General features: G+C 42.4%; 1 protein-coding gene across 1 annotated transcript; it reads right to left on the bottom strand.

Annotated features, from left to right (window-relative positions):
• Window positions 1-7,020: 7,020 nt before the first annotated feature.
• Window positions 7,021-18,944, bottom strand: upb1 (beta-ureidopropionase 1). Its single transcript, XM_022230058.2, has 13 exons — window positions 18,771-18,944; window positions 17,592-17,763; window positions 17,112-17,199; window positions 16,444-16,538; window positions 15,820-15,904; window positions 14,754-14,830; window positions 14,114-14,168; window positions 12,368-12,482; window positions 11,782-11,863; window positions 10,548-10,590; window positions 9,693-9,760; window positions 9,080-9,166; window positions 7,021-8,631 (listed from the first exon to the last, which is right to left on the bottom strand). Exons 1-13 carry the CDS (start codon window positions 18,893-18,895, stop codon window positions 8,548-8,550), a joined length of 1,176 nt encoding a protein of 391 aa, XP_022085750.2. The 5' UTR covers window positions 18,896-18,944; the 3' UTR covers window positions 7,021-8,547.
• Window positions 18,945-19,057: the final 113 nt, after the last annotated feature.

Here is a 19,057-nt window from a genome sequence, read left to right as displayed (position 1 = left end):
TTCTCACGCTGCTGTACGAACTTAACAGCAACGAAGGTTTAGTGGCGACATTTGCGACGGAACACTTCCCTTGTGCGGCGGCATGAATTCCTAGGTGCAGCTGAACTATGTTGGAACTAATAACACTGCCCTGTGCGATTCTGCAGAGGAATGTGTGAAGTGGTAACGACAACTTCGATTTACTGAAAGCGTTTACTATACAGATCGATGAATATTAACTTAGATGCCACGCCTGCGTGGGCTGAAGAGACTCAGTTATTTCTTTTCCTTGTCCTCTCCCCTTGTCGAAGCCATGACTTGCCCCGATTAATACGAACTTAGGGAACTGTCATTGCCCTAATGCGTTCCACGTGGGGCGACTTCTGGTGCTGTTATGGGTACCCATTGTAGATTTCACTGCGGTGAGTACCTCGACGTCCGGGCACCATACTGAAGTGGCTGCACATGCAATGGCGTCTCTCTCTTGAATTCTAATGAATGACACCTGACGCCTGATCCCCGATTCAGTCCATCTTCAAACAGAAAATGGTAAAGAACGATGATGACGATTGGAATTAACGTCAACGCTAGTTGATATTAAGCCCATGCATTAAAGCATTTAGATGCAGTACGCTACTAATATGACATCGACTGCCGTGAAGTGACTAGCAGTTAGAGTGCTGTGCACACGATACACCATGCGTATAATTACGACCGATGATAATTCAAAGTGAAGATAAAAATATATCAGTTTAGAAAAAGAATTGTTCGCAGGTGAGATATGGTTGGAAGAGTGTATTCACCCGTGAAGCGTATGGGGACACCTTGCACCCTTGCATGTCAGTACTTTCTTCAAGTCACTGAAGTTGAATGATCGGGCAAGGAAGCGGTGGCGGATATGAAACAATGTTTTTCAAACATCAGTGTTTTTCAAATATCTTCGTTTTAGCTTAAAAAAGCCATGTTACTTCTAAACATATTATATATAATGGACAAGCACGAAAATAGACTGCTGTACGCACGCGAACCCTTACATTGCTAAAGGGCGCCGACAACAAGCACAAAACAACCGTGAAGCTTGTTTTCGGAATGGCTCATCTATCCTCCCCATCTCAATCTCGGCTCCACCTTGACCATCACCGTCTCATTCCGACCTCCGGACAACAATCGACAGAGTGACACATCGATTGGTAATACGAAATTCCTTCGGTTGAGAGACTTGGTTCAAATGCTCACTTTGGTGACGTCAATTGACTGGAATACTACAGCGTCTTCATGAAACGTGTCCAAAGTCGTCGAAGCCATCAAATCGACCTTTTTGATAATCAACTCCTTACAATGTCGCTCGGCCTTGCCTGGTTTCTCCCAGTCGCCAACGTCATGATTGCGTGCCGGTTTTCAAGGACCTTAATCAGACACGTCGAAGGTCAGCGATGACGGCTGCAGACGAGACTTCAGAATGGAGATAATCACCGACGAGGGAAAAAAGCTCACGGAGTCTACTACCCAGAAGACACTGTTTGCGATTCGTTATTGTAAACCAATAATCGTTTTCATCTCATCTTGCAAAATCCAGTCCAGAATCCAAAACAAGAAGAATCAAGCGCTAGACGACCCATGTCTGATAATGAAATTTGTTCAGAAAATTGCATTATTTCTGGCGTCCTCCAGCAGCATCTATGGATACATATCTTCATATGACATTGTATCTGATGTAGGGAGCTTCTGAAGTTAGTCCTTACACTTCATGATTCATGACAATCATAGTTTCAACATGGCTAACACTGAAGGGTAGCTGCGATCAATTTGTGTTAAAACAGACCTTCAAAATGAACCTTTTTTCTCTCATTTAGGGCCTAATCTTAGTTTCAACTTTTGTTTCGCTACTTCAAAGGGTATTTTACAGCCTTATTTGTTTGTACGCTCATGAGATTTCTATATTCGTGGGCAAACTGTGATGTCATCCCAAGAAGACAGCCGTCATTTACATGACAGAAAGTCCTGCATTTTTGTAGACTTTGCCGTTCTCCTCTTTACTGCTTCATCGTTGTTTATTTGGATAGCAATAAGCAAGCTTCAATCACTTTTTCATAAATGTTTTCAGTAAAAATTCTTGGTCTACTATTTGATGATACTATGACTCTTTATTTGTCTTCGGGTGAAATTGAGTAAATCCCTGGTCGCGTTTTCCTTAAAAGGACCCCCAGCCTCACATTTGCGTTATTTATTACTGCTCTGTACAAATATAGAGAATCAGTAGCACTTTAATGACTAGCTATTAAAGTAAAACTCTGCCTAAGCAGATGCAATCTGATGCATCTGACGAAGTAGCTGTAGCTACGAAAGCTTATGCAGAGTTTTACTTTAATAGTCAGTCATTAAAGTGCTACTGATTCTTGATAGTTGTATTCTACCTGACTGACACGGCTACCCACCACTATGCTCTGTACAAAAAGGCTTCATACAGTTAACATGTCACACCAAAGACCCCTTTAGGTTTTTGAGTTGGTATATCTTGGCTGGCAAACAATATAAACTATGAGTGACCTACATACGTGGCCAAGAAAAGAAAGCCTGAAAAGTGATGGCTTAGTAAGTGTTGAAAAAAAAAAGGCACTTAATCCATTTTAATCACCCCCAGGGTCGCCCCTATATCCCACTGTGTAACTACTTCATCGTCAATAGCATTTCCAGTCCGTCGACCTCTTCGAGGCATCTCTCAGCGTAGACAAAAAGCTCAGCGATCAGCCAATACGTTCCTGCAATTTAGTGGCTAGCAGTCGCAGAATGGGCAAATTGATTTTAATGCCAGCGTAATATCACTGTGACCCCGGGTAGTAAACCGTTCGATCGGCACACCCACGCTTCAGCCGACTTGTCAAATCTGCTCTCGATGGATATGTTGCGCGAGACAGCGGTGTATTATTAGATGGCTGGTCAAGGCGTTGCCTTTGGTAACATACCAGTCACATGGAGATGCTCCACCGTGTCACAAGACGGCCATAATGCTCAAATGCCGCGCTATCGTAATTGACTGGAATCCAAGCACGGATACCGGTGTAAAGTTATTCTGAAAAATAAGTGAGGGCAATAGACATCAGTAAAAGCAGAATCGGCTATCACCCGAACCATATCCGAATAAGTGAAGTTAATTGAACTCAACTCCTTTATTCTTCATCCATGTTGGTACCGTAATAAAGTGAAGGGGTGAACAGTTTTTTCCTTCTTGGACCGGTGTCTCGAAATCTGGGAATTTTTGCAAAACTCTCGGACCTTAATTTAAAAAGCCCCTTTTGAAAATTGTACACAACATGAACTCACTGTTTCCCAAGGAATCTGACTTTTAAATTGACCTTTGGTTGGAAAAATGTTTAAGTACAAGCGCTTTGCGAAGCTTGTCCTGTCATTTCGTCGCTTAAATCCCATTTATTGCTTTTAAAAAGCGAAAGTGCGAAATTGAGCCCAGAGGGTACCCAATGTGATTTCCGTTCTAGATTGGTCTGCTTAGAAGTCCATTCAACGGGTCTACATCGATCGTGGCGTGCTACATTCATCCTGCATGAAATGCTATTATCTGGTCACATCTGATCGAAATCATGAGAGCCTTAGGTTCGCTATCGCCCATTCATGCGGGGCGAGAAGACTAGAAATTAGCAATCAGACCAGAAGCTGAGAACTTTTGCAGAAAGATAGATTACTCCTTCGCTTGAGGATTGTGGAGCTGATCAGGAGGCATTACAGCTTTGCAGGCTCGGTTGTTTACGCAAGCTGCTTACGAAGTAGTTCACTGATATTAGACCGAACACCAAGATGTTTTGGTGTGAGAATGGAGGTGTAATGCGCTGTAAAATAAGCAATACACCGTATACGTAAGGGTGTGACAGTAAAATACCACGTTAAAACGGATTTTTTTTTTCACAAGCAGAGCCTGTAGTACGCTAGCACCAACGAAAGGCGGACACTGCAGCACATGCACTTCGTTGACGGTGGAGGTTTGTAACCCACAAGTTTATTTTGGTATGCAGCGGATGAGGAAGACCTGCTATAGGCCTGCTATAGGTTGAGGCATACCCAGACACCATTTACATCATTGCTATTAAAAAGCACCATGACATTTCACTTCGGATTTTTTACCATACACACCATTAGCGAGGATCCTCGTTATACACCCGGCAAAACTGATTACCCCGACCTTTATCGAATTGGACTCTCTAAACACGCTTCAGTTAGCGTCGGCCAAGCGGGTCGGGCGCATAATATGCCTAATGTGGAAATCAACGTCTGCGAAGCGAGGACCGGGAATTGATTAGAAAGACGTGCACACAACTAGGTCGTGCGAAAAAAACAGAATGAATCGTCCTCGAAACGTCAGTGGTAGGACAGTGAAGAAAGTTCTGCCAATTGGGATGAAAAGAACTTATCAAATGCTCAAACCGATATCGATGCAGAAGGAGACAGAAGATAAGCCCCGTGAATTGTTATCCTCCGTGTCTGTTCTGTTCCTTTCATTCGCGTCAGTTAATGCTAAATACCACAAGCCCTATTTACGATCACTTTATAGGTCGTGTGGGCGTAAGCCTACCCAGGATCGGGTTGGAGGTACTGTGCCGAGGGCCTACGAAGCATTTGGGGGGCCCACAAAAAGTTTGAGAGCCTGCAAATATGTCGTTGGTGTGCCATAAAACCCAACTCCAGTATTCGCGCACACGTGACAGAAAGTTTCAGCATCGCTCTATGAATTTTCGATTTGTGGGAAGCTAAGTTCATAACATACTCCGGCCTGGCGTAAACACGTACCTGACGCGCATTGCTGAGCCTGTACGTTGTACATGTACACTGGTGCCCTAGGCCATATACACAGGTTGGACATCATTTCCAACAGGCTGGGCATGCAGGGTTCAGCGGGCGATTTTGCTGTCCCAGCCCGACAACAACCCCTTTAAGCCATCCGGGCGCGCGCCAAGACGTGATTCACTGCGGATGATATTCATTTTTCAGATCGTCCATGCCGTGACGATTAGACAACCGCATACTGCCGCGGAAACCCCAAATAAATCACCTTGCCAATTTCGAGTTGTTCGTGCCCGTTCCAAAGGACTTTATCCCCCTTGCTAGCTGAAGGGTTTAAACTTCGCCTTCTTTACTGTCGTGGGGAATGGGTAAATTTGTCTTTGGAAAGCTCAACTGCATGTCTAAGTACCGGACGATTGTCTGAGTGCCGAAGTTTCATTATGAAAACCCATCCGTCATTCTTGAAATATCGGCTAGATCACGTCACGGGACTGCATGATGAAAGGCGCTATATGCCTGTGCACGATCGGAATAAGACTAACCTCCACATAGTGGTTAATGGCAAAATTCGCTCGTCGGCCAGCGTCCAAACGCTAGGAAGGGCTGATGGCCTTGCACAGATATTTTAGTGAAGGAAATAGTCACACAGGGTCACAGCTAACGACGCACAGAGCATTGTGGGTAGATTTCTGCCGGCCAGGCGGGCGAGCTCGCTCATCAATGCTTTACACAAGCGGCGGTTATCCAATCGTTACTTTTCTTTTCTTCCTCGTTGCTGAAAATGTTCCCACTACACTTTATTCGTTCATCCAAAATTGATCAAGATAACCAATGATTTGAAATATATCGCCAAAAGACACGTGATACCACACTGTGATTGTACCAAGGCCCTGTTTTTTATCATACAGCCGACACTTTGCTAGTTCCAAAGCATTGCCGGCCAGCCGTTGGCGAACCAAAAACTTCAAACAACGCTTCGCTAACAGGAAGTGATAACCTCACGGTCACAGGCTGTGCACAATGACTGTAGCCAATCACAGTGCAAAGCCATCAGCCCCCCCCCCCTGGATCGGGCGCTGGGAGACGGACGAAATGGCACAATTTTCTATTTTGTGTCCGACATATAACTTGAGGGCGCCATTTCGGACCAACGGATGATGAGCGTAGCAGAAGTATTCTACGCGCGCCCAGCGGACATCAGTGATATCTTTCAGCATGTTCAAGTATGCAACTACAGGCCGCAACAACGTTTTACTGCGACAAACACAACACAAAAATAATAGTTTCTACACCAAAGCGTGGAAAATAAGTTTTGGAGCAAATTGAATATCGTCAGTCAACAATTATTAAGTGAGTGAGACATGCAGCCATTTGTCTTCGTCAACTAACGCACTGACCGGGTCGTTGCCGTAGTTGAAGTTCAATATGTATTTCGATTAAGGCCCTACTTTTGAGATGGTCATATCTCATGGATGATGACAACGCATCATCGTACTGAAAACGAATTGAAGAGCGTGTAGGATTGAAAAAGTAGTCGATCTGCTGATCAAACACAGTCCATCCACTCGATGAGAAAAAGATTTACATCACACTAAACAGCCTCAAGTTATTTCCCTGCTCTGTCGATTGGCTCTGCCGAACGCTGCATACATTATCAAAGGCGGGTTTGTATTGCGATGCATTTTATTCATAGGTTGTAATAGCTTCCAGGCTGCATTGCGCGATGCAAACTCTAGGTTGGTCAGATATAATTGTAAACACAGCTAGCCAAAAAGTCGCAAAGTACAGCCCTTCTTATCGCTGCTGGCAAACGGTCGGCCGATATAGCGCATCATTGCCGAGGGCTGACCAACGGGGGGAACATGAAATGGGCGCAACAAATTCAACGAGCAAATTTGATGTTGGGATAAGAGATGTACCCTCGCTCGTCGCATCCATGCAAGAAATACGAGGCCAAATGGCCAGTCATAGTCCCTTGGGCCTGTCAAACAGCTCATAATAACAAATTTGTTCAAGGGGAAAGAATGTGCAAATTGAGTAAACAAAAATAATATCCCTGAAAAACAAATATCTACAATATCTGGAAAAACAAAAACAACTAATGTGACTGTGGCAGTACCGCCGATTCGTTGATAACATCTTGCATTACCCACGCAGAAAAGTCACATTTTTGTATCTACTCCATAGGATCACAAAAGAAGACAATTTCAGAGAGTAGCAAACAAAAGTTCCAAAATTACAAGGACCGCATTCAAGAATTTTAAAACCCAAAAGGTTTATTGATGGAAAATCGATCAATCTATTCAATCTTAAGCAGCGCTTTGATAAGTAAATATATCTGACAAATATAATAGATCTTAATACTGTCATGCTCGAACAAGTCTATAACTCTACAAGGGTAAAGTAAGACTAGATCAGGTAAGAACATTATTTCAGAATTGATTATAGCAGGTGCATAGGTAAAATAACCCAAAACATTTAAAGTTTGGAAGCACACTATGGCATCTGAAGCATCATATTCATTCACTACTTGATTCATTCAGTGAGAATATGGCCCAGCAATTGGGCTCTGTAGGTCCTGATTACAGGGGTCGAGGGGTTCAAATCCTGGCAGGTGGTTACATGCCGAGGCCTTAGGCAAGACACTCTACCCCAACCTACCTCTCACCACCCAGGGGTAAATGGGTACATGTGAGAGCTAATATGGCTATTATGTTTAGCCGTGTACACCTGATATGGCGGCATTGGGCTGGTGTACTCCCCAGGGAGCTGAGGTTTCAGGAATGTTCAGATGTTGAGAGCCCAATAAGCAGGAATAATGATTATTTATAAGTGCCTTTAAATTTAACAAATACTTTTAGGTACTGTGTACTTCATAAATGCTTTGATATCATTGTTACTTCAAAAAGGGAACATTGGCGTGTATTTGGACCTTTACCTTATTTTTGTGCATTACAAAAACACCTTTTGGGGACAACATTTTCAATATCAGTCAAGGAGAAAAGAAAAAGACCACTTATCTACACATGAAAAGAGCTGTGCAGTGCCAATTAAAAAAAATAATAACCTTTATTCCTTCAAAACGGCAAAATTACCTGTGACCAGTAATATGAATTAAAGGTGTAATACACTTTAACTGAAAAAAAAAGTTCACATTTAGCACGAGGCAACTTGATGTTCATTCCTGCACCTGCCACGGTGAGCCGGTGCTGTGGCCCAGTCCATCACAACTCCTTTCACAAGCCATTTCACAAGTCCAGATACAAGACCAATCACAAGTATGTGCACATATCCATGGGGCGTATCTCCATTGAGCAGACACACCCCTGCATCAGTTGAAAAGAGTTGTGTTGGTGGGGCGTGTTCCATTTTGTTGATCAGCAATGCCAAAAGCCGTTCCCACCAAAGGAACCTCCACTGCTGGGAAAATGCACCCTCTCTTGGTACCACTTGGGGCAGATACATCTTGATATAGCTATTTCAGATGCAACTGGCTAATCACACACAACCACCATATTTGCCCTCGAAGGTACCCACTGGTAACCCCGGGGAGGGGGGAAGGATAAAGTTAAATTGAATAGCTTGTGACTTGGCTTGAGACTAGAGGCCTGTTTGTTTCACACAAGGTTGGTTTACCGACACCAGAATCCGCTTAATGGATGGAGTGAACCAGTGATGGGATCATTGATCAACATTCAGATCCGTGTGAAACAGACAGGCCTTAGATGACCTGTGATGGACTCGAGATGGGCGTGACTACAGCCCTACAGTGAGCTTCTACTCTTTAATAATGTTAGGCTTGAAGTCTTCTGACACCGCCTCGGCCAGTTCCTTGGCATACATGTCATAGCGACCAGTCATCTGTTTTAAAAAAGACGCAGAATCTTGTTAGCGTTAAATTAACTGGTTTAGAGTCCTCCTCACCCAAGCATCTAGACCATGATGAAAAACACCCAGGTTGTTGACAACTCTGTGAACGCAAAATCCTCCTTGCAAAATATAAATATTGACGATCACTATGCAAAGAAAAGTCATCAATAATGTATTAATGATGTATTCATATTCATTCAAAGTCATATGAACAATCGCCTCAATAAAATTACAAAAAAAAAATAATAAGCAGATGAAATATGGGCATGTTTCTGATTCTCTGAGACCGAGCATAAGTTTCCCAATTTGGGTCAAATCTGTCCTAATATCTTCCAAATTTTTCAGGTTTTTCCCAATTAATGAGATCAAACTTATGAGGTTCCTGGTACAGAAATATGCCTGATAAAACAAAAATGTATTAATGAAATTGTTCATTTACCTGGAAGCTCCATCGGTCTCTGATTTGGCGTACCAAGTTGAGATCAACCTCAGCGACTAGCAGACCATCCCTTGTACGAGACAGTCCCTGAAAGATTAGCACAGTGTGGTTACACATTCAATTTCAATCAGTGCTGTCGTTGGGTCCGTCCACGCAAGTCTTTACATCTTCAAGACTAGCAGGCCATCTCTTGTACGACACAGTCCCAGAAAGATTAGCACAGACAATTTCAATCAGTGCTGTCGTTGAGTCCGTCCACGCAAGTCTTTACATCTTCAAGACTAGCAGGCCATCTCTTGTACGACACAGTCCCAGAAAGATTAGCACAGACAATTTCAATCAGTGCTGTAGTTGAGTCCGTCCTCGCAAGTCTTTACGTGTCTTCAAGACCGGTGGCTTAGTCTCAAGTCAAGTCACAGCCTAATGGAATCCAAGGCATCGGTTTGTTCTGGTTCATCACCTTCATGGGGGGCAGTGCTGTAACCAAGTTGCTGGTCATTCCCTCCCTCCCCCCAAGTCAAGTCAGGTCACAGGTCAACTCTTCCAAAGTCATCAAAGCTTTGCAAGTGAGAATACAATCAAAACCGTCGAGGTCTGTGAAGCGATTCCTCACCTTTGTCCGGCTTCCGTCGGGTGCGGCTACGTAACTGGAGCCATAGAATGAACCAAAATCCTTGTGAGCTGTTATGAATGGGAATGTTAAAAGTAATTGGGTAAGTACTCAATTAACTCTGTAATTTGTCTTGTGAGCACAGGACAGGTATGGAAAGTGTACTGATTAAATCAATACATTGTACAAATTTCTCCCATGGTTTTATATACATGTATGTACAGCAGGATTACTCAGGTTGCATCCAAATCTCTTGTCTAGGGCTACGTCTAGGTCTTCGCTCCATTGGAAATATGTGGAAACGCGTAGACAATAGACCTAGCCGTAGCTCTGGAAGCCCGTTTCGGACATGGCCTCAGTGTCATTTGCGTAAGACACACTTCAAAATATACTTTCCAACCAGCAAAGTGGAACCAGACAGACCGATCTGACAAGTCATAGCTGTGATATACACCTAACATGCGTGCACTGCACCCCGACATGCATGCACTTGCATTTGATGCGCATGGCTGGCACCTGTAGTGTGACATTGGAGAAGAGCACTTGGTAAGTGCCCACGTGCTGGGCGGGGCTTACTAGATCGGTCTACTTGGTCCACATATAAACATTGCAGTTTGACCTCTCTGTCCGAAACAATACAAACTAATTTCTGAACACAAGTTCATTATTTCCACACAAGTCCGCTTGAACAACAACTTTTTTTTCATTAGAAACAAAGCAATGCCATGGGAGGAACATGAAATGTTTTTCTCAACTATGGCTTCATAGGTATTTTGTTAGTTGTGTTGGTGGAAATTTTACACGAACCATTAATGGACTCTATAAGAGAGAATTCTGTCAAAGAAATGCTAAATTCACCTTTCTTTCCATCTCCAGAGGTGAATTCATTTTCAAAAATTTCCTGCATAAAGAAAAAATGCAGAATGAAAAAAGTGCCCAATCATCACCAACTTGCACACATGAACCTGATTACAACTGCTACCCATCCCAATTCCACTTCTCAAGATGGGTAATAGTACAGTATAACCCCCCCCACCCTGACTACGGCTGCAACATGTGGTTGTGTAAGATGCAAAAGGCAGATTGAAGTTGGACAATTGGACATTTATATAACGGGTTTTGCCCTTGGTAATTGGACATTACCTACATAGATACACGCTCAATATGTTTACAAGGGTGCACTCTCCCACTCAAATATCTGTCCCTCTCTCCATATACTGCTCTGACCTTCCTCAAGAAAATTTTGACTGCATTAAAACGTGGCGCTCCCCTTCCAAAGTTTGCATTTAGCCCACGGCAAGTTAAAACACGCAAATTGAGTACATGCTCATGTGCACATGACGAGATGGTTGTCCGCTGCAATTAGTACCACCAGATTCATATGAGCACCTGAGGCTATAATCTTTGGGGTGGGAAAAGATTGTTGAGTGGGCGAAAGATACACTCCACTGCTTGACTTGCCTGCAGCACTGATGCATGCGCTCAATTTTCATCCCATTTTATGACAAATTTCTCGGACAGCAGTACCTCCAGTTTCGATTTACTCTTCAACAAACTCTCACATTGCTTCATTTTTCTCTCCAACGGATTCTCCAAACGTCGCAATTTGAAGCGCTGCGGAAACTTTGAGGAAGTCCTGGCCCTGTGGCCCGCTCCAGAAGGTGACATTAGTCACGCTTTGCCTATCTGCACGATGGCTCGCTCACAGTTGAGAGGGTAAAACGTCTTGTGGAATTTCAGGTTTTACTTTTTGTGAAAAGCAACTTTCTTAATCTCTTAAGTTTCAGGTTTTATGAACAAAAATGCTCAAAAGGAACAAGTTGGTTACTAAGGAGATTTTCAGTGAGTCTTCCAAGCCTAAGTCTCTATTAAACTTGACTGTTTCAAAGCCTATTTTCTTAGTTGGTTTAAATTGAATTCCATCAAACTAATTATATGAAAAAAATGTCAAATCTCCTGAAAGAAATAACTCATTTTTAATTTTTGCAGTATAATGTGCCTTTTTTCAGCGCGAGTCACATATACTAAGATCCAGTAACATCTCAAAATGCCACTCAGGTTCATCAGCAAAGCCTTGCGACAGACAACTCACCGTGCCCACTCTGTTGATAGCGGCAGTGAAGTAAGTATTGGCGATGGCCGCGGTACGTGCCTCCAAGGGCCACATTGGCTCACTGTTGAATAAACAAGTGGAACAACTTCATGTTTTGTTCGTACAAGAAATTCTTCAGAGATCTTATTTTGTTTTAAAGAACATCTGTTCCAGGCTGCATTCGAGTGTGTTACTCATACTGAAGCGAGTATACATCTGAGTGCATGAAAATCAGGCATCTGATCCACAGGTAAGTGAGAGCGTCATGCAGTTATTTCAAGATGGCAGAAAGGTTACCTTTCTTGATGCACGCAATGCAATCCGAGAGTAACGCGCAAGCAATATTTTGCTGCACCCCTATGCATCAAGAGCAACTCACATGCAAACGCAGCCTGGACTCATGACAAAGGCCACATTTTGCACCAGGTTTGAATCCGTAACCTACACACCTGTCATCCAACTGTATGTCCTATAACCTACACACCTGTCATCCAACTGTATGTCCTATAACCTACACACCTGTCATCCAACTGTATGTCCTATAACCTACACACCTGTCATCCAACTGTAAGTCCTAATCCATTACCTCAGTGCTCCAACAGTAGCTGACGGGTTGAACACAATCTCAGCACCATTCAGACTGTACAAGAACCAGTTCAGAGGATGATGACGACCGTAGCAGATGTTGACACCTATGCGACCTACAAGAGCAAAATTGTTGTATTGGATGGAAAAACAACAACTGGGTTTTGAGTTAGTTTTCAATTGGTTCAGAGGTCTGCTCCCAGCCAAGCAACCTGTTTAAATGCCCGGTTGGTAGGGGCTCCCAGAAAATGAATCCTGTAATTGGACACTCCAACGACTCTTAAAGCATGATGATATCACTTGGGTTGCGAACTGGCACAGCAGCATAATCTCCAACATCATGACTGGCTTCTGATCAGAGGCAAGTTGTATATATGCAATGGATGGATTGGTTTCTGAAGCCCCTCTAGAGGGAAATTTCTATAGAAAACACCCCCCATAAAAAGTGGAATAGACCAAAGACAGCAGGGAGCGCCTGTGACTGTGCCTGATTACTTTCATATGTTTTGCCAATGATTTTTGCCAATGGATGTCTGATGTCCAATTAGGACATCCTCAATACAGGCATGAGCTGATTTCTTTCTTTTAGATATAGTTTCCAGAAACTTTATTTCTGTTAATATGTTGACTGAATTAGTCCAATTTTATTATTCTCTTCCCAAGTTATAAATTGACTGATAATTGAATGAAATTAATTGATGAAATGTTATTACTGACTGACATGATTGATTTTGTTTTGCGATTGTAATATTGAATGTAATATTTTAAATAGCTTTTGCATAGATCGGACATGATATTTTGTCTCGCAAATACGCTATTTGTTCATGGAAAGTCACGAATTATACTTTGCACTGCCAGGGAAATGTGGGTTTTGACTGCAAAGTTTCTGGGGAAAATTCACGATTCTCATTACAAAGAATTGATTATTTTCATGTATATCGATTAGGTAGGTTTGAGTAAATTGTAGTGCTAGATTAATTGATATAGTGAATGTAAGTTTCACTTTGAGGCCAGACAAACTTTCCATTATGCTCAGTGCCTATATAGAGATAAGCTGAAGCAGACAGAAGTGCAGAGACAATAATATATTATTCAGTGGAAAGTTGCTACATAATGAGGGAGGTGGCCAGTCGGTGGAATGTGACCCCATGGACTAGCTAGGAGTCTGGGTAGCTAGGGGCGAGAGGTTACGAAGTTATGTTCCCCTTGAGGTTATACATGCAGAGCCCCTAGACAGGAATCTTTTTTTGGGGGGGGGGCTATCCATCAGGGACTGGTTGAGTCTTGTCCTTTGTTCCATCATGTACATTTATATTTTACTGTCTATCTTGTTTACCTGTGTTTCCCGAGAAATGAAATAAATAAATAAATAAAAAATAAAATGCAGTATATTGGGCTGGCCACCAGTTCTAAAGTGGTGTTTGTCATTAAGTCTCGGTATAATGGCTATACTGATTTGATGCTTATAAAGCGACAGAAAATTGACTTATTCTATCTTTGTCCTACCCAGATGCACTTTCAAACGTTACCCAAGAACAGTTAGGTAACAGGTTGCCAGTCCACATGGTTCTTAATGCCAAATCTATATTGGACACTTGGCTATGTGGCTATGACTTCAGTGTTTCTGCTAACAGCATGTTACAGAAAGTAGCCGGTGCCACTAACAATGCTCATCTGGGCAAGGCCTAACCTTGCCTTCCATTCTTTGGTTCATGCACAGAGTTTGGGGGCTTAGAGTCATACTCACCAAACTGTGTGTCAAACACTCTGTGTCCCGTGTTGCCTTCCATATAGTAAGTGGACTAGAACAGCAGAAAGCAGAAGGTTAAGGTAAACTGAGGAACGGTAAGTTGCTAAATAACCTGCTACAAAAGGCATGGAATTTTTGGGAGTAACTTTTTTTCTCCAAGGAAAAATTACTGGAGAACATCACTGACGACCGAGAAGAGAAAGACCATTAAAATGATGGGTTATTGATAGTCCACTTAGCCACAAGTATTTGTGCGTACATAGACGGATCTCTATTAAAGCCTAACTAAGAACTCGTCAAGTAGAGTTTCGTCTTCTTGAAAGGGGTCGTGGTCATTTCCTTTAGAACTATTCAAGCTCTTTCACTATTACATTCACACGCCAAATAATTGTCTGTTGCCAGGCTGGAGGACGTAACTAAATCCTTTGTTGCATTGTGAGCTGTGTGAAAAAAAAAACCCAACCTGGCTGACTGCCCTGCTATCAGGCACATGACGACAGAGGAGAAGTGTTTACTCAGACCAAGCCAAAACTATTTCATCACCAGTGAAAAACTTTTCAACATAGTTTAATTTTTCTCATTAATAAAATTACGGTGCTTTGTTAAATGCAAATGAAGTTCACTAAGCCCAAATTACCTCATTGAAGTCTCCGATCCTAGGAATGTGATTTTTGCGTGATTTTCCCATCACTGCTCCACTGTTTGAGATCACGACTACCAAAGACAATGGGAAGCTTCCGGGGATTAGTATAATCTGTCCCATCGGGGGTAATAATGTGTATATATAGTTTCTACCTAGGAATTGTTACACAAAACTTGCAAGCCGAATAGGCTTGAACGAAGAGCTTCATCTGGGTTGGCTGAAACCTATCCCTAAGGAAGCGACTTAATATACACCATTTAAGACATTTCAAAAACGGAACCATTACCTCGCTTCGATAGCTTAGTTGGTAGTGATTTGAACTACAGATCCATAGTCCCTGGCTCGAATCCGACCCATTTATGCTATTCATTTTCCAATTTTATCATTGTGTTTGGGATTTCCTTTTTCAATTGATGCAGAAACAGAGTCCAAGCATGAACCCTCTAAGAGTCTTGAGAAAAATAGCAGACCAGGTTTCACGGGTTAGTATCTAGTCACTTCCTATCCCTAAGAGGGGTATGCAGTATGGGAACCAGCGTTGCAGTTGAGCCCGTCACTCGTCATCCAGTCTTTAATACAGAAAATTGAGTCACAAGCTGTTCAACTGAACCTGTGAAAAACGCACTTCTTCGTCTCAAAATGTACTACGAGTCGAGGTGTTCATTTCAAACAATGGGTTTTGCCCTTACATCGACGTTCATGTATATTTGAACACTGAGCAAACAGCGTTATGAAAATACCTCGATGTTAGGGCTGAACCCGTCATTAGAAATAAACATTTGTTCGTCACTGTTCACCCTGATACTTATGACTGGTCTTGTGAACGGATCTGTGATTGGACTTGTGAAAGGACTTCCAAAGAGGCTTATGATGGGTTCTTCTGCAACACTGACGGAACCCCACTTAGATAAAACCCCTACAGCATTTAAGAATAGCAATAGCTCAGGTGAGTTTTCACCCACTGCTACAAGGATCTGTAGAGTTACATCAAGACTAAATCAAAGCCGAGAAATAGGAGGGTTAAACGAAATCAAAGTTGACATAGAAAGTATTTTCATACCTGTAGTGTTCCAGAGGACATCTCCATGGATACCGTCTCTCTCCAGTATGGGTGATAGTACCACCATGTTGTGGCGCTTTGCTAGCTGATTGAAGAATGCAAAAATTGTACAAGCAATTATAAAAGATCCCAAACAAGGATGAACATCATCTGTTAACCCCTTCACGCCGGGACGTGTTAATCCAAGTCTCCACTTGCCATCTGGAATTAGTTGGATTTTCTGTCAGACTGCCCACCACAATAATTTGCATTTGGCACCGTGTTGGATTTTTCATTCTGGATAATTTTTTTTTTTTAAGGGGGACTTGATTTCTTGTCCATTTTTTTTTTAAAGTACTCAAGATCTATATTTCTTTACATCTTGTATTAACCAAAGTGAAATTCTGTCTTCCTCTTCTACGACTCTTTTGAATTGTGTTAAATCGTTAGAATTTTGGAAAGTCACAGAATAGATAATTTAATGTATGCACAGACATGTATGTGAATGCTTTTTGTCCTCATAATGTCATTAGCCAATCCGTTGGCACCATTTAAAGAAATTTTTCATCTTTGATTGTTCTCCCACTTTTGTTAGATGTAAGTTGAAAGGTGTAAAGAATTTAGGCTCCGCGTGCTTTTCCCTACCTCTTGACAAAACTTGGTGGTCTGTCCATCCTCGGCCGACTCGGCAAACTCACACCATGGGGTTTTCTCTCGGGTACAGAAGGCAAACGGCATATCTGTAGCAGGCGAGATCCTCATTTGCCACATTGAAATTTCTTTGGGCATTTGCTAATGGACGCTCTACAGATCTACTGATTGGGCTGTATACCTCACTCACAGCTGAGGCGGCTATGCAGAGTGCGCGGTAAGCAGAAATGCCTCGCGCAAATGAAAATGCATGTACACATAGGCCTACTCACTCAGCTCATGGAAGAGATGACAAGCCCAACCCCAGGTCAAAAGAACAGCAGCCTGGGTATGGTTCAAGTGCACTAGTTCCTACATAATAGCAATGCTGAATTTGTACTACCAATTTTCAACTGAATGAGCACAACTGATGTACACACTTGAGAGGAATACACCTGAACGTACAACACTGCAGAAGTGGTGATGGTGTGTTTGTTAGTGACAGTGATGTTTCGCAACTTTTTCTATTGTCCCGAATGAAGTGCATGTTCAACCACAATCATCTCATGCCAAGTTCATACTTGAAGAAAACGTAAAATGCCACATTACTTTTGTGATGTCAAATCATAGCTACAATACAATACAATACACAGCCTCTTTATTTTCTTTGTCTTCCTACTTACTCCATGCTTCCTGGAAGCAGATGACATTGACACCACACAGACCAGCAGCTTCAGCTATCTCCTCAATGCGGCTGTGCAGGGCAGCCACCTGCCGGGGGGAAATGATACAAAAGCTGCAAATCCATTCCCAAACCAATGTAGTTTAAAGGACTCTTACAATTACGTGTATTTCTATTTATTTGACCTCATCAGAGAAAATACAGGCGTAAGAAAACAAGATGTGCCATCTAAAAGTAAGAAAATAAAATCAAACATCAAAGGAACTTAACTTAATTCAAGGAAATACAGAGGCAGATGAGGACAAGGGATGGAAAATGCATGAAATAAAAGGGCTCTTCTGACATGGAAAAAAAAACGTAACTGAAGCTAGGATTGTTTGCCTATGGGTGTATACAGACAAAAGATACGAAGGTAGTCCAGTAGACTTGTCCTAGTCTTGGGTTAGTTTACAGTATGACATGAGAAAAAAATGCTCATAACCTGGTCTTTGACAGGTGCAGTGGTAGGCAAAACAATCTTGTTTTGGACAAGACCAATACGAACGATGCGAGGAGGGCGTAACTGCTCAGGCTTGGCGGCGATGGAATACCCCACCAATTCAAAATTACGCTCTTTTCCTAGGGCACTGGCCGCCTCTGGTAAATCCAGGGGTCTGAAAAAGAAATGTTATGATTCTGAAATGAACAGGGGATCTTCATAATGAAGTTTTAATGAATTTAGAACTGACAGATTTTACTTTAATACCCCCACCAAAATCGGTTTTGAACAGCAAAATCTTCTAAAAGCAACCATCCACTTGTATTTAGAATTCTACAAATGCTTGGTACAACCTTCAATGTCAAGACCGTCATCTGAAAATCTTCATGAAATACACGGAAAGAAAGTTCAGGTTTTCTGTGGTGACTCAAAGTGTTCACGGGTAGGCCTACTTTCTGCTTTTCCCCCACCCATTTTACTGAAATAAATCTGTAATTTGACAGACTGTGCCAAGCATTTATATAATTCCAAACACAACTGGGTAGTTATTTTCAAAAATGTTGGTGTTACTGACCAATTCTGGTGGGGGTATTTAAGTAAATTTTGGAACACTTCCTTCAATTCCTTTCAGTTTAATCTATGGCCCGTACACCTGTCATAATGATGCAACTAGTACTTTTCGACCGTGTTTGTTTCACATGGATCTTGATCATGATCACTGATCCGTCATCATGGTCATTGGTTTACGAACACCAAAACCCACTAAACACATGGTGCAAACCAGCGTTTGGATCACTGACCAAAATCCAGATCCATGTGAAACAAACAGGCCCTTTAAAATTAATTGATTTAGGAAACTGCAAACTCCCCATTATCATGACACGGTCCATTTGCCATGTTGCCTGTTGGCGGTATGAACGGTTACAGCATACAGCTTTTATGTTTATTAATTACAGGCCCTCCCCAAAGTAAGAAAGGAGATCGTACATTGTATGACAAGCACCAAGTCACGTCCTCGCTATGGTCCAAGTTACTCGGCATCGGATCAGAGTCAGATCACGTAACAACTTGGTCCGCCTCCGATCCGAGTAACTAGGTCTGTTATTAAAGTACATGTACTAATAAAGGTTAGGCCTAAAGCAAAACTTTGGTGACGCGTGCTCTATGAATGACACTAAATACCTGGAGTTTTTCCCGTCTTGGCCATAGATGATTCGCCGTGCCTCAGCCAATTTGTCGGCAGGCAAATGCTCCTCCAAAAGCTTCTCCAAACTCTCGACTTCCTCTGCCATCTTTTCGAAACGCATGTATAGTACTATCCTACGTTAAGCCCTCATCACCACCCTGGCCAAAGTTCATTGCAGAGTTTCTGGCTATGGCTTAGTTACAGTATAAGCTGCTATTGCACTTTGGTATCCCTAGCCATAGACAGACAAGGGTGGCACCGCACTTACCTCGGACATTCTTAA

Source organism: Acanthaster planci, linkage group LG09 (genome assembly GCF_054643075.1).
Source record: "Acanthaster planci isolate LZ-2023a linkage group LG09, COTS_SCS, whole genome shotgun sequence".
NCBI lineage: Eukaryota > Metazoa > Echinodermata > Asteroidea > Valvatida > Acanthasteridae > Acanthaster > Acanthaster planci.
The sequence above is the reverse complement of the archived record's forward strand: the minus strand, read 5'-3'. Positions and strand labels throughout refer to the sequence as shown.